The sequence below is a fragment of the Pseudonaja textilis genome, chromosome 15 (genome assembly GCF_049901715.1).
Source record: "Pseudonaja textilis isolate UNSWEBS1 chromosome 15, rPseTex1.2, whole genome shotgun sequence".
Lineage (NCBI taxonomy): Eukaryota > Metazoa > Chordata > Lepidosauria > Squamata > Elapidae > Pseudonaja > Pseudonaja textilis.
This window is the reverse complement of record NC_142004.1, coordinates 13474291-13488672: the sequence shown is the minus strand read 5'-3', so window position 1 is coordinate 13488672 and position 14382 is coordinate 13474291. Positions and strand designations below refer to the sequence as shown.

At 47.5% G+C, this 14382-nt stretch overlaps 1 protein-coding gene across 1 annotated transcript in view; it reads right to left on the bottom strand.

The window, feature by feature from the left end:
• RTN4R (reticulon 4 receptor) overlaps positions 1 to 14158 on the bottom strand; it is a 160550-nt gene extending 146392 nt beyond the window's left edge. The window contains exons 1-2 of the mRNA XM_087913599.1: positions 13996 to 14158; positions 13700 to 13958 (exon numbers count right to left, since the gene is read on the bottom strand). Coding sequence (XP_087769725.1) covers positions 13700 to 13805 — 106 coding nt within the window. The 5' untranslated portion in view covers positions 13806 to 13958; positions 13996 to 14158. The remainder of the gene's footprint in view (positions 1 to 13699; positions 13959 to 13995) is intronic.
• Between the last annotated feature and the right edge of the window lie 224 nt (positions 14159 to 14382).

The following is a 14382-nucleotide window of genomic DNA, read 5'->3' as shown; positions in this document are numbered from 1 at the left end:
GTTCAAAAAGAGACCAGAGAGTCACTTGTCCAAGATGGTATAGGTTCTCCTGCTTGAGCAGGGGGCTGGACTAGAAGACCTCCAAGGTCCCTTCCAGCTCTGATTGATTGAAAGAAAATATGGGACTTCTTCTATATGACAAGTTCTGCAAGGTTCCTATATGCACGAAGGTGGAAAGACGTGTGAATTTTCACAATGGAAGGATGGATTGTGGAGTTAATGGAACCGATTCAAATGGCAAATTTGACTGCTTTGATTAAGATCACGATTTGACTGCTTTCCTTTCAACAAGGAGACTATTTTTGGATTTTCCGCTTGATAAAGATAAAAAGGTAGTTTTGACTCTGGGATTTGATGACTAGATGTGTTCTGATTACAGAGAAATGTTTATTGTTGCAATTTAAAAGATACATATTTTACTTTTATGTCATTTTATGTCTTTATATAATGGATATTATATGTATTCCTGGAGTTGCTAGTATGATTCATTTATGGATTGTTTTATTTAGACTAAGAAATCATGATATTATTCATTGTTATTTTTTACTGTTATATATGTGTGTGTGTGTATGTATATGTATGTATGTATGTATGTATGTATGTATGTATGTATGTATATCTCTATGTTTTAGTCTTGTATTTGTCTTTGGTTAAACTAAAATAAGTGTATCCTTATAATTTTATCCCTGCTGAAGAGAATATGCTATCCCAGGGTGTGCTGTTGTCAAGAAGGTAACATTTGATTGTGTGTCTACTTGTAAAAAAATGTGCTTTTAATGACCATTTTATTTATAGTCACTAAACAAGCTACCTGTTAAAAGAGGAATGGCTATAGTAGGAGACAATAAACAGCATGACTCCATACCTTTCTGGTGAGAATCTCAGATGTTCAAAATAAGAATGGAAGCATTCAAACAACATGGACAACTTTATATTATAGCTTTAATGAATGTAGCAGAAGGACTGTCAGAACCTGGGAGCAGGGTTAAAAGAGGAATCAGCCTACAATCCTTACATAGCCACAAGCGAACCAAGTCACAATCTCCCTTGAATTTTACTGACTGTTATTTAACTCCAAGCAGGTGCTAATGCTTAGTTGAGAATATCCTAGTGCAGCGATGGCAAAACTTTTTGTTGTGGTGTGCTGATACCACGTGTGTGTGTGTGTGTGTGTGTGTGTGTGTGTGTGTCAGCACCCATATTGTAATGCACCTTGCCCCCCCTGTGCATGCACTTGCACTACCCCTGGCTCCTTACCTGCACTACGCATACATGCACCTCCCAGCTGACTTTCAGCCCATTTGAGGCCATTTTCGCCCTCCCAGAGGCTTGAGGGAAGCCTCGGAAGGCTGAAAATGGGCCTGTTAAGGCACATCTAGTATTTCCAGAAGGCCCATTTTTCAGCCTCCTGATGCTGCAGAGGCTTCCCTCAAGCCTCCAGGATGGCAAAAACTGCCTCAAAAGGACTGAAAATTACCTGGGAGGCACGTTGCATACGCAGTGCAGGTAAGTTTGGCTGGGGCTTGTGTGCCCACACAAATGGCTCTGCATGCCACCATAGGTTTGATTAGCAATAAATCAGCTTAATTGGATCTTCACGTGTGGACCTGATCATTCCTGCTGCAATGAGAAACAGGAGAATCCTTGGCGTCACCCTACTGAAAGCCATGCTTGAGAAATTCTCTGAAAATCCTCCTCTCCCTCTCAAGTCCTTTTAAAACAAATTCTCTGCTGTCAAAGAGAATGAAAAATGGTACAGTGGAGAAAATGTAGGTCTTTTCCACAGCATTAACATTTGCTAAATTGATTTTACAAATCTACTCCTTCTATTTCCACCTACCTTACTGTATATATATCGCATGCGTTCCTATTCTGTTAACATGCGATCTTCAAATGGGGCTCCAGCCACAACCTTTGACCCTCAGCTCCACCTTATGGATGGGTCCTGTTCTGACCCAGCTCCCCAAACACAACAAACCTTCTCAAGTTAACTCAAAGATTCCTTTATTAGGAGCGCCAATAGCCCTGCCAAAAATGTTTCTCTCTCACCGCAGGCTAAAGAGTCTGTCCAGACGGAAGAGGAATAGCTGTCTGCCGCATCTATTCCTCTTCGCCCCCTGCCTTTTATCCCCAGAGCTAGGGTGGGGCCTCGCTAGCAGCAGTGGCTCTTCCATCCCAAGGAGCGGCACATAGATTTCCACCGCTCTCCTCTCCTCTGCCTTCTGCACATCAAGCACTGGCCCCTGCTGCTCCTCCTCTTCCTCATCAGCCACCTCCAGACCCGGGGATTGTTGACTCTCCATCTGAGGGCTGATGGACAGACAGGCTCCACCCCTCTCTCTCTCTCTCTGTCTCTCTCTCTCTCTGTGTGACAGCTCCATTCCCTCTTCCCCCTCGGAGCTCGCAGGTTGCCTTGATGCTGACCCTGATCCCCACGCCTCCTCCTCCTCCTCCTGCTCCTCAGTTGTTGGACAACAGGCCACCACAGTCCTTGAGCAAACGGGACCTTCGTGTTAGAAGAAAGGTAAGCCTTCTTATTGAGAACAGTCATTAGAACAGGGAGCCAAGAAACTGTGCACTAGGGCCAAATTCCAAGAGGTTGTGGTGTCTTCCCTTTTGCTACTCATGGCAAGCAAGCCACTTTCCAAACTTTAGGGAAGCAAGGAAGTGAAGCGCATGGGACGTAGTTCACTCCACATCCTTGCTGTGCTCCTCACTGCAGTCTCCCCTCAGTACAGGTACCCTTGAATTACAACAGTTTGCTTCATTCAAAGTTTACAACGGCATTGAAAAAAGTGACTTATGACCATTTTTTACACTTATGACTGTTGCAGCATCCCCAGAGTCACATGATTTACATTTGGATGCCTGACAACTGACTCATAATGGTTGCCATGTCCCAGGGTAATGTGACCCCCCTTTTGTGACCTTCTGACAAACAAAGTCAATGGGGAAGCTAGGTTCACTGAACCACAGCGTTACTAATTTAACAGCTGCAGGGATTCCCTTAACAAGCGGTTTACAGAGTCACCCTGTTGCCCCCAACAATCTGAGTCCTCATTTTACCCACCTTGGAGGGTCAGAAGGCAGATTCAATCTTGAGACAGTCAGGATCGAACTGCTGGCAGTGGGCAGTTAGGAAGAAAGGGAGGGAGGGACAGCAATCGCTTCATAGTGCTCCTCAGCCCCCTCTAAGCATTTTACAGAATCAGCCTATCTTCCCCAAAAATTTGGGTCCTCATTTTACCCACCTCGGAAGGATGGAAAGCTGAGTCAAGACTGGTGAGATCTGAACTGCAGGCAGCCGGCAGTCAGCAGAAATAGCCTGCAGTACTACACTCTAACCACTGCACCACCGCAACTCTTATAAGCAGTAACAGGTGTAAAGGTAGGAAGAATATAAGACACACATGTAGGTTTGGGGGACCTGACTTGACAGCAGTTTATGCAAAAGGAATCTAGGCTTTCACAAATTAAACAAGAACTGCAGTTGTTATACAGTCAAATGCTATCTGGGGTGCATTAATAGAAGGATTGAGGCCATATGGTGAACAGAATTGTTCCACTTTACTCTGGAACAATTAGAAGCCATCTAGATCAACCCCCTGCTTAAGCAGGAGACTCTACACCATTCTGGACAAATGGTAGTCCAATCTCTTCTTGAAAATCTCCAGTGATGGAGCCCCAGAAATTCTGAAAGCCAGCCATTCCAGTGATTAATTGTTTTCACTGTCAGGACATTTCTCCTTAGTTCTCTTAAATGATCTTCCACCCATTATTTCTTGCCCTGCCCACAGGTGCTTTGGAGTGATCCCCTCTTCTCTTCAACAGCCTCTCAAGTATTGGAAAACTGTTTTCATGTCACCCCGATCTTTCTCTTTCATAGGCTAGGCCAGGGCTCTCCAAACGTGGCAACTTTAAGACTTGTGGAGTTCAACTCCTAGAATTCTGCAGCCAGCATAGCTCCACAAGTCTTAAAGTTGCCAAGTTTGGAGAGCTCTGGGCTAGACATACCTAGTTCCCTTAATTATTCATCCTATGGTTTAATCTGCAATCAGAGTTCAGAGAAGAGCAACCAAGATGATCAAAGGCCTTGAGGCTAAAACATATGAAGAACGGCTGTAGGATTTGGATATGGCCAGTCTAGAGAAAAGAAGAATTAGGGACAACGTGATAGCAGTATTCCAGTATTTATGGGGCTGCCCAAAAGAAGTGGGGATTAAATTATTCTCCAAAGCATCAGAGGGCAGGACAAGAAACAATGGATGGAAACTAACCAAAGAAAGAAGCAACCTGGAATTAAGGAGAAACTTCCTAACAGGGAGGACAATTAACCAGTGGAATGGCTTGCCTTCAGAAGTTGTAAATACTTTACCATTGGAGGTTTTTAAAAAGAGATTGGACAGCCACTTGTCTGAAATGGTACAGGTTATGCTGCTTGAGCAGGGGGATGGACTAGAAGACCTCCAAGATCCCTTCCAGTTCATTCTTTTCTATCCCAGTCCTCTTATTTTCTTTGTTGCTCTTTTCTGCACGCTTTCTATGTTTAAAAGTTATGCCAGGAATAAATCTCCAGATGGATTGATTTAGGAAACAAGGAACAATTGCTCCAGTTACAGAATTAACCCATAACCTTCAAATCACAACGAAATAAATGAACTGATAAGTTTAAAGACTGATTTTATATCACTTCTCCACAATATGCTATCCATCAAGGCCTGCCAAATAATAAATATTATTTGCTCAGCAGCTATCAAAAACTGTCAAAGCTCAGATTCTGAAATTAAATGCACAGATAAGGCTAAGTAAAAGTCCCAACCTTCGAGTAGTGCCAGGTAGCTGAATCTGAGTGTCAAAAATATTAATCACTTGGAAGCATGGAGGAAATTTCATTTTCTCTGTACTTAATGGTGAGCAAGTGAACTTCAAGAGTCTCAAAACCACTACCCAGGAAGATAAGTTGGCATCACAGCTACCTCTTGAGAAGCTCCAGAAGGAAACGTGTGAGTGGAATTGAAAATCTGACAAGGTCACCAAACCATTCATAAATGACCCACACCCATAACCATCACAGCCTGTCTAGAAACAGCAGAGTCTATTAACCTATTGTAAAATCTACATGACATACTTAATTTGCAAGTACAAATAGTCAGCCGTCCATCCCATCAGCAATTTAGTCAATGAGTTTATACCTGCACCAATTCTTGGTTTGTTCAAATGTATTATTATTTATTGTTATTGTTGTTATTGTTGCAAATGTTGTTACTGTTGTTATTGTTCATTGCTCAGTCAACCAGATGTTCAGACTGGCTTTGGCATTTTTGTCTACCTATTGAGACCTTACCAAGGATACGGGATAGGCAAATCTGGATGATGATATATCATCCTCCTCCTCCTCATCATTTTTTTTATTCATTAAACATGAAACTCAGTCAACTGAACATTTAAAAATGTATCACAAATATCAGTGACTGGTGCTAACGGTTGATATGGGTTGTTATTGTTGTTACCTTCCCATCTTTCCTTTTACCAATTTTCCTTAACTTCTTATGACTATAACTTTATTGTTTGTATTCCATGATTTATGTTGATTGCTTTTATTTAGTATCCTATTATGATTCATGTTGATTACTTATTTAGTATCCTTATGACTATCGCTGAGGGTTGTACCTTGTGATTTAAGATGATTGTATTTTATGATTGTGATCAGGATTTATCACTTGTTGCTTGTATGTACACTAAGAGTTTATGCACCAGAGAAAATTCCTTCCGTGTCCAATCACGCAAACAGCATGGCTTTGTGCAAATTTCTTAACAACCAGTTCTGTGGGTGTGGCCTAATTTGTGGGTGTGGCTTGGTGGTCATGTGACTGGGTGGGTGTGGCTTCTATGTAAATTATATAAATATTGATGTAAATGTTGATTTTTTTTAATAAAAAAGAGCAACTTTTACCCAAAAGCAGGCAAAGCAGGCAGGCAGATTGAGTTGCTCACAGAATTACAGATTCACTTAGAGATCTATCTATCTGCAATCGGCTACCTGAGTCTGCACTGAAAAGTAGAAGCTTCAGTCCTAAGGAAGGTTCGGCTCTGATTTTAGATTAGCTAGAAAGCAAGAAATCCAAGGATTTCCTGTTTTCTAGCTAATCTAAATCTCCCGGCACAGCAGAACAGCTGGTGGTCAGGGGGAAAAAAAGGAAAAATAGCAACTTACCAAACCAGGCAAGTTGGGTGGCTTGCATGCCAGGTAAGGAGTGAGTGGGAGGGGCAGGCCCAGCCAATGGAGAGATGTGCTGGTTCTTTGAACTGCAGCCAATCGTAACACGCCTGTGTGCAGCGTTTGCAAGAAATCATCAGCTGTGCCACCTGGACAGCTGAGAAGCGCTGCGTGCGAGTGTGCAGTATTTGAAAATCCTCTTGTTTCCTGCTTTTTCAACCTCAGCTATGCCACGCAAAGCATCTAAGGAGGGAAAAGCAGGAAATAAAGGACAGCCTAGAGCCTGGGCAGGCGGGTGGGCCAAACACCGAACCAATTCGGTGTCAGCTGCTCTTTGCAGCTACTGGTTCTATAGAACTGGACCGAACCAGTAGCATCCCACCCCTGGAATTTATCCAACAAATCATCTTAAAAGAAGCTAAAGTTCAGTTTGCTCCATTTCCACTAAAGACTAGCTGAGATCTCCAAATGCAAACACAACTAACCAGAGCCATGCATAATTTTCGATTACATCCTTTAAAAATTTCAAGACAAATGAGTGTACAACTTGAAACAATCTTCGCCTCCTTAGTCTGTTACTAATTTTGCCACCCAAAAAAATCACTTTGACAAATTGTCCCGCTGTAATCACTATTGTAGACAAACCTATTTAAAGTTATTTTTGTATCCAGTAAGAGCATCCCTGTTATGAAGCAACTCAGAATATATACAGTAAGCTATAAAATGGAACCCAAAATATACATAGCAAACTGCCTTCTTTAGGCCTGGACTTCAGCTAATCTGAAAAAAAGTGGGATCTAGCCTGGTTAGAATTACAAGACCCAAAGTTGTAGGGAAGTTCTGGGAAAAGAGGCACGGAGATAACATTTCATCTCCACATTCTAATGTGGGCCACTATTAGCTATATTATTACAAAAAGTCAGCAAAGGGTCCACATCTGCTTAACTGCAGTGACATATGCATCTTGGAAACTTGTTGGCCAGATGACTGACTGTAGGATACTGTGAGGTTCTGTGAGAACCTGTAATCAAGGAGAAACTTCCCAAAAGTGAGGACAATTAACCAGTGGATCAGCTTGCTGTCAGACGCTGGCAATGCTCCATCACCAGAGGTTTTAAGAAGAGACTGGACAGTCACTTTTCTCAAGAGTTGGACTAGAAGACCTCCAAGGTCCCTCTCAACTCTGTTATTTTGTTCTTCAGTGGAATGGCTTGCCTCCAGAACTTGTGGGTGCTTCACCACTGGAGGTCCGTAGAGATTCTCCATCATCCAGGGTATGGTTGTCCCAAAGGTGCTTTTTCTGGAGGCAACTGGACTTTCTTGGTTTTTCTTTTGAAGTCGTTTCACTTCTCATCCAAGAAGCTTCTTCAGCTCTGACTGCATGGTGGGGAATGGAAGGATTTATATTCCTTGCAGGCAGCTGGTCATTTGCATCCTTTTACAGGGTCTTTGAGGCCACTTGGAGGTTTATCTGTGTCCTCAAGGTCACCTGAGTAGTGTAAATAGTTCCTGTAGTCTGCAATTTTTTCCTCTGGAAATCTGAGGAAATTCATCACTGGTGGTTTTTAAGAAGGGATTGGACAACCGTTTGTCTGAAATAGTATAGGGTCTCCTGCTTGAGCCAGGGGGTTGGAGTAGAAGACCTCCAAGGTTCCTATTCTGATTGATTGATTCTGTGAGAAGTAAAAGCAGTTTGGGCACATGGGAAAGACAACCCGGCCTGCTCTCCCCTCCCCCCAGGCAGGAACCGCACATAAAGTACACTTAATGGCCAGTTTAACTTTTACCTCTTTCTCCTCTGAAACAGGAATGGAGAAAGGATTTTTTAAAAGCTCTTTGCACTTGATGGCAATTACACAGCATCAAAGAAAAGGGCACTCAACTTATACCAGGGAAAACAAAATTCTGCGGCCTGTTCAATTAAGCTGATATAATTTTCCTTATTGAAGAATAATCCATTCTTATGTTTTACTAATGCACAGGACTTGTAGAATAGGTTATTCAAACAAGGGGGGAAAGGGGGATGCACGGTTATGCGTGCCTAATAGATAACTTCAGTTCTTTTTTACTTTCTAAAAGAAAAATATGGTATACCCATAAATATTCTCTCCTACCATTAAGACTAGTTCATCAAAATGTAGCAAATTTAAGATGTTGTACCTTATGATTCTTGATGAATGCATCTTTTCTTTTATGTACACTGAGAGCATATGCACCGAAGACAAATTCCTTGTGTATTCAATCACATTTGGCCAATAAAGAATTCTATTCTATTCCTATTCCTATCTCTATTCTTATTGTACCCTATGCCTATCATTAAGTGTTGTAGCTGATGATTCTTGACTCTTGCCGAATGTATCTTTTCCTTTATGTACATTGCGAGCATTTGCACCAAGACAAATTCCTTGTGTGTCCAATCACACTTGGCCAATAAAGAATTATATTTCTGTTCTATTCTTATTCTATTCTATTCTAATTTCTATTCTATTCTATTTTCTATTGTACTTTATGATTCTCGACGAATGTACCTTTTCTTTTAAGTACACTGAGAGCTGGTGCACCAAAGAAAAATTCCTTGTGTGTCCAATCACATTTGGCCAATAAAGAATTCTATTCTATGTATGAACTTCAACTCCCAGAGAATTTGTGCTTCACAGGGAATTCTGGGAGTTGAAATCCATGCTTCTTAAAAGTTGGTAAGACTGAGAAACCTTGTAGATGATCTTTGTTCTGGGTGTACCATGTGTCACTTTGGAATGAAAAACTGAACTTCTCAAGATAAACCCTCCACTGCCTTCTCTGCTTTAATAAGTGAGAACAATCAACCCATGAAATGGAAGTTGCCTTTGGAAGTTGTGGGAGCTTCATCATCACTTGAGGCTTTCAAGAAGAGACTGGGCTGCCGTTTGTCAGAAATGGTGTAGGGTCTCCTGCTTGGGCAGGGAGGGGGTTGGACTAGATGACCTACAAGGTCCTTTCCAACTCTGTTAATCTTAATCTATCTAAGATGATCAAAGACCTGGAAGCTAAAACATATGAAGGAACTGGGCCTGGCTAGTCTAGGGAAGAGAAGGACCAGGGGAGACAGGATAGCAGTCTTCCAGTATTTGAGGGGCTGCCCCAGAGAGGAGGAAAAGGTTAAGCTACTTTCTAAAGCAGCTGAATGATGGATGGAAACTGATCAAAGAGAGATTCAACCTGGAAATAAGGAGAGATTGTCTGGTAGAACAATTAATCAGTGGAATGATTTGCCTCCAGAAGTTGTGGGAGCTTCACCATCACTGGAAGCTTTCAAGAAGAGACTGGGCTGCCGTTTGTCAGAAATGGTGTAGGGTCTCCTGCCTGGGGTGGGGAAGGGGGTTGGATTAGATGACCTACAAGGTCCCTTCCAACTCTGTTAATCTTAATCTAGTCTAATATTAGCAGCCTCTGCAGCAGAGGCAGATTTGTTGGACATCACTGTAAAATCAAAGCTGCTGCCCCTGTTTTTACAGGTGTGGCATGTAAAAAAGAGGCAGTGGTCACCCCTTCCGGTTTTTGACTCCCCTCTGCCACTACACCCAGCCTCCCACCCACACCTAATACCGTCTTCAAAGCTTGCTCAGATCAGCCACCTGGGTGAGATAGCAGGGCTGGCAGGTGTGTGCATGAGCACCTGGCCTGCCTCTCCTGGCTTGAAGATCTCGTGTTCTGCGTAGGGATTTTTCGTCATGCCCTAGAAACCCACACAACAATTGGATTATCCCTTCCATGGGACGGGAGTAGAGGGAGCGGATTCTCCTTCCCCTCCTTTGTGTGGGTTTTAAAGACTGATTAGACATTTCATTATAATAATAACATCGAGCAACTTTCTGTGGCATGGCATATTGTTGGTGTTGTTTTTTAATATATATTATGGAGCTTAATACATTCCTTTGCTTGAAATGATTTTCTGGGTAGTTTATAGCGGATTTCATACTCTCCCATTCATAGACAAGCACAGCAGCCTTGTATTTCTTTCTTTGATAGAGGGATGCCCAAATCCTTGCTTTTGCCACCAGGTGAGTGGTTTTTTTTTATTGGGGAAGGAGGGAGGGAGAAAAGGAAAGGGGGAGGGATGGAGGAAGGAATGAAAAGGGACAGGGAGGGAGGGAGGAAAGAAGGAAGGAAAAGGAAGAGGGAGGGAGGTAAAAAAGAACGAAGGAAAAGGGACAAGGAGGGAGGAAGGCAGGCAGGAAGAAAGAAAGAAAAAGGAGGAGGAGCGTGGGAGGGAGGGAGGAAGGAAGGAAGGAAGGAAGGAAGGAAGGAAGGAAGGAAGGAAGGAAGGAAGGAAGGAAGGAAGGAAGGAAGGAAGGAAAGGGCTGACCTGACATCTATGACACTCTCCCCATGAGATGCAACACACAATCTTCTGCAGGCCTCCGGTTCTTTCTCCAGCTAACAGTGGGGGGCAGAATACACATCCACACAATTTTCTGTTCCCAAGAGAACTTTTCTGAAGGGTTTAAGGCTAGCAAATTGTCAGCAGCCAGGAAGCATGAATCAAGTGATCCCAGGATTCTTTGAGGCCTTTGGGGCCCAATATTCTCCCTGCTCTCATTTAATTAGATTTTTTTCCCACATGGTCCTAAAGATTTCCCATTAATTGACCAGTTAATTTAGCCCAGGAAACTGGCTTCCCGAAAGAGGCAAAATCTATCTGAAGTGTTTTGAAGGCACCCTGAGATATTTCCCCTGCAAGCAAACAAGGAGGTGTTTGTTTGGTTTCTCTGCTGCATTGAAGTCATATCCATAACCATCAACCACACTGGAGAGAGGGAGAGGAGGGGAAGAGGAAGAGAGAGAGAGAGAGACAGAGAGAGACAGAGAGAGAGAGAAAGAGAGAGTTCTGTCTGTGTGTGAGGGAGAGAGATAATGAAAGAGAACAATGGAGGAGAGAGAGGGGGAGGGGGAGGAAGAGAGAGGGAAGGTGGGAGGGAGAAAGAAGAGAGGGTGAGGAAGAGAGAGAGGGAGAATGAGAAAGAGTGTGTATGTGTGTGTGAGGGAGACAGATAACAAGGGAGAGAAAAGAAGGGAGGGGGAGAGAGGGAGAGGGATAGAGGGTGAGGAAGAGTGAGAGAGGAAGTGTGTGTGTGTAAGGGAGAGAGATACCGAGAAAGAGAGAGGAGAGAGGGAGAGGAAAAGAGGGAGAGGTAGGAGAGATGTCTCATACTCTCCCTGTAAAGCAGCCTAGGGGAGAGTGAGAGAAGCAGCCAATAATACCCAGATACACAGAATCTCCCCCACGTGATGGGGTGGGGGTGTTTGGGTGGGGGTGAGCCCTAAATCCAGGTGGGAAACTCATTTCCCCAGCCCCCCGCCCCCCACTTAGGAAACTTCGCTGCCTGGAGGGCTGCCTGTTGTACAACCTTCCGCAATTGCCACTAGGCGGTACCCTTGGAATAGCGCTTTCACTTTCCTCCCCCCCTTGCCCCCCACCGGCCCCCAAAGGATACCTCACCCCCTCAGCCACCCAGTCCAGCCACCTGCCCCAGGGCTCCCCAACCCAAGGGCGTACTCACTAAATCCCACCCACTCACTCGAAAGACTCTGGCTGCCTTTGCCCCTCCTCTCCATCCTCCCCCCACCACGACGGGCTCTCCTCCAAGATCCCCACCCCCACCCCCGCAGGAGCCTCCACAACTGATTTCACCCAGAGGCCATTAAGAAAGAAAGGAAGAAAAGTGGAAGAAAACCATTCCCAGCCTACACGATATTTGTTCACTTTCCATGAAATCTTTCTCTTTTCAACCCGCCTCCAGCCTTAATCCAGTTTAGCACCTTTGACTAATGCATGTTTTACAAGAAACTGAAAATAATAATCGGGAGAAGAGGAGGAGGGGGGGAGACAGACAGAAGAAGAAGAAGAAGAAGAAGAAGAAGAAGAAGAAGAAGAAGAAGAAGAAGAAGAAGAAGAAGAAGAAGAAGAAGAAGAAGAAGAATCATCCACCTGGTTTACCTCTTGGTGCCTCCTCCTTTTCCTCCCCAAACTCCACCCCACTTTTCGGAGCCCCCCCCACCACACACACCAAGGCCCCCTCTTTTCAACCCGTAAGTCTGCGGCTGCAAGTGGCTACACACACACCCCGGCACGCACGCACCTCCATCGGGCGCTTTGATCTAAAGAGGTCATCTCTACCGTTGCAATTCACAATAAAAAGGCGCTACCGAGCGAGATAATCCTTTAACCGCGCGGGGGCGGGGGGGAGAATAGATCGCTCTCCTCTGTCCTTAGACCACTTTCGTTTTGGCCCCGGGTCCCCCCGCTGGGAACGTCCAGATTCTCCTGCCCTCTGAAACACACACACACACACACACACACACACACACACACACACACACACACACACACACACACACACACACACAAAATCGCTGGAAACTTTGGCCAAACTCTATGGGTTTCCCAGGCCAGGCGACTCGACCCTGTTCCGCAGGGGACCGGGGACGGGGACGGGGCAATCCTGCTGTTGAAATGGGGAGGGGGGCTCCTCTCTTGCCCCGCCGCAATCGTCTCTGGCCGGAGATGCCTCCCGACACTGAACAAGCTTTGCAAAAACCTCCGTTGAATGTCAGTCGCGGCGTCAGGAGAAGACCCGGGTATCAGGGACCGGTGTCAGGTGGATCCCCCCCACCCCCCGGCAAAAAAAAGACCGAACCTTTGGCAGGGATCGCCCGTGGCAAGAAGGACTCCCCCCCCCACGGCTCCAGAGGAAAGGCCCCGAGGAAGGGGTGGCCAGGCGGGCCAGGGGGAGGGGAGAAGGCAGCCTCCCCCCATCCCCGCCCAGCTTCGCAACATCTGCAGACACCTGCCGGAGCTGCAGAGCCCCCCACCCTTCCCAGGCCAGCGGGAAGCTCGGGCGAAAGCCAACGGGGGGGCTTCCAGGAAGCCCGAGGCCTCCCTCCAGGCCAGGGCGCTCCCCAGGTGGAGACCCTGCGCCGGCCGAAGAGGCGGGCGGGAAGAAGAAGGGGGACGGGGGTCCTGCCTGGAAATAAACCGCTGCGGCGCTTTTCGGGCTGGAAGGAGAGCCCGGCCGCCCAGCAGCCTCTCGACGCCTGGGGGGGATATGGAGGGGAGAGAGAAACGCCGCTCTCCCCCAAGCGCCTCCGGCTCTGGGGAGTCTCCGGGCCGCCGGGACGGTCTCCCCCAAAACAGGGCCGGGGTCCCCAGGGCCCTTCAGCACCGACCCCCTCCTCCGAGGCAAAGGCGAAGGGAGCCGAAGGAACCCCCGCCCTCAATACACACACCCGCGGCGGCTGCTCTTCCGCAACGCGAAGCGGCAGCCCTGCCGCCCCGCCTGGCCGCGCACCTCGGCGCCCAAGCGCATCCTCCCGCGCCCGCCCCCTCCCCGGAACGAGCCCACCGCGCGCAGCAAACTTGCCAGGCGGAACTTCTGCCCCGCGCCGAGCCCGAGGCTGCCTGCCTGCCTCCCCTCCTCCTCCCGCGGGCGCCCTCTTGCCTACCTTCCGCGATGGCCCTCTTCATCTTAGGCGCTCGGGCAAGGCACGTCTCGGGGGGCAGCAATCCTTCCCCGGAGGGGCGCGGCGGGCAGGCGCAGCGGAGCCTCATGCGAACTTCTCAGCGGGCGAGGCCAGCCAGGGGCTGCCTCTGCCGGCGTCTCCGCGGAGGGCCGCCCGGCTCCTCGGGCGAGCGAGGCGGAGCAGTCCGGCGGCCGGAGCCAGCATCCAGGCGCGGGAGCGGGACGGAGTCGGGCGAGCGGTTCTCCTCGTTTCCCGGCGGCGGAGGAGGGGGGGGATACCGATCCGGGCCGCCTCCCGCGCGGCTCCCAGCCCCGGGCGAGGCGTTCCGACCCCCGCCCTCCCCGCCCCTTCCCTTCCCTTCTTCCCCGCCGCCGCGTCCGGAAGGCGGGGCGCCGGGTCCCTGCTTGGAGCCGAGGTGCGCCGCGCCGCGCCGAGCCTGGGCGAGCGAACGAGCCCGAAAGGTGTAGGACGCCGGGTGGGATCACGTGGTGGGAGGGAGACGGCTCGGCCTAGATCGGATCTACTGGCGGGGGGAGGGAGGCGGCGGAGGGGAGGAGGGGCCGCAGCACGCTCAGCCGGGAAAGCGCCCCGAGCTGCGGACGGGGAGCCGCGAGCTGCGGCCAGGCTCGGCCTCGCCCGGGGCGGAGCTGAGCCCGCGGCAGGTT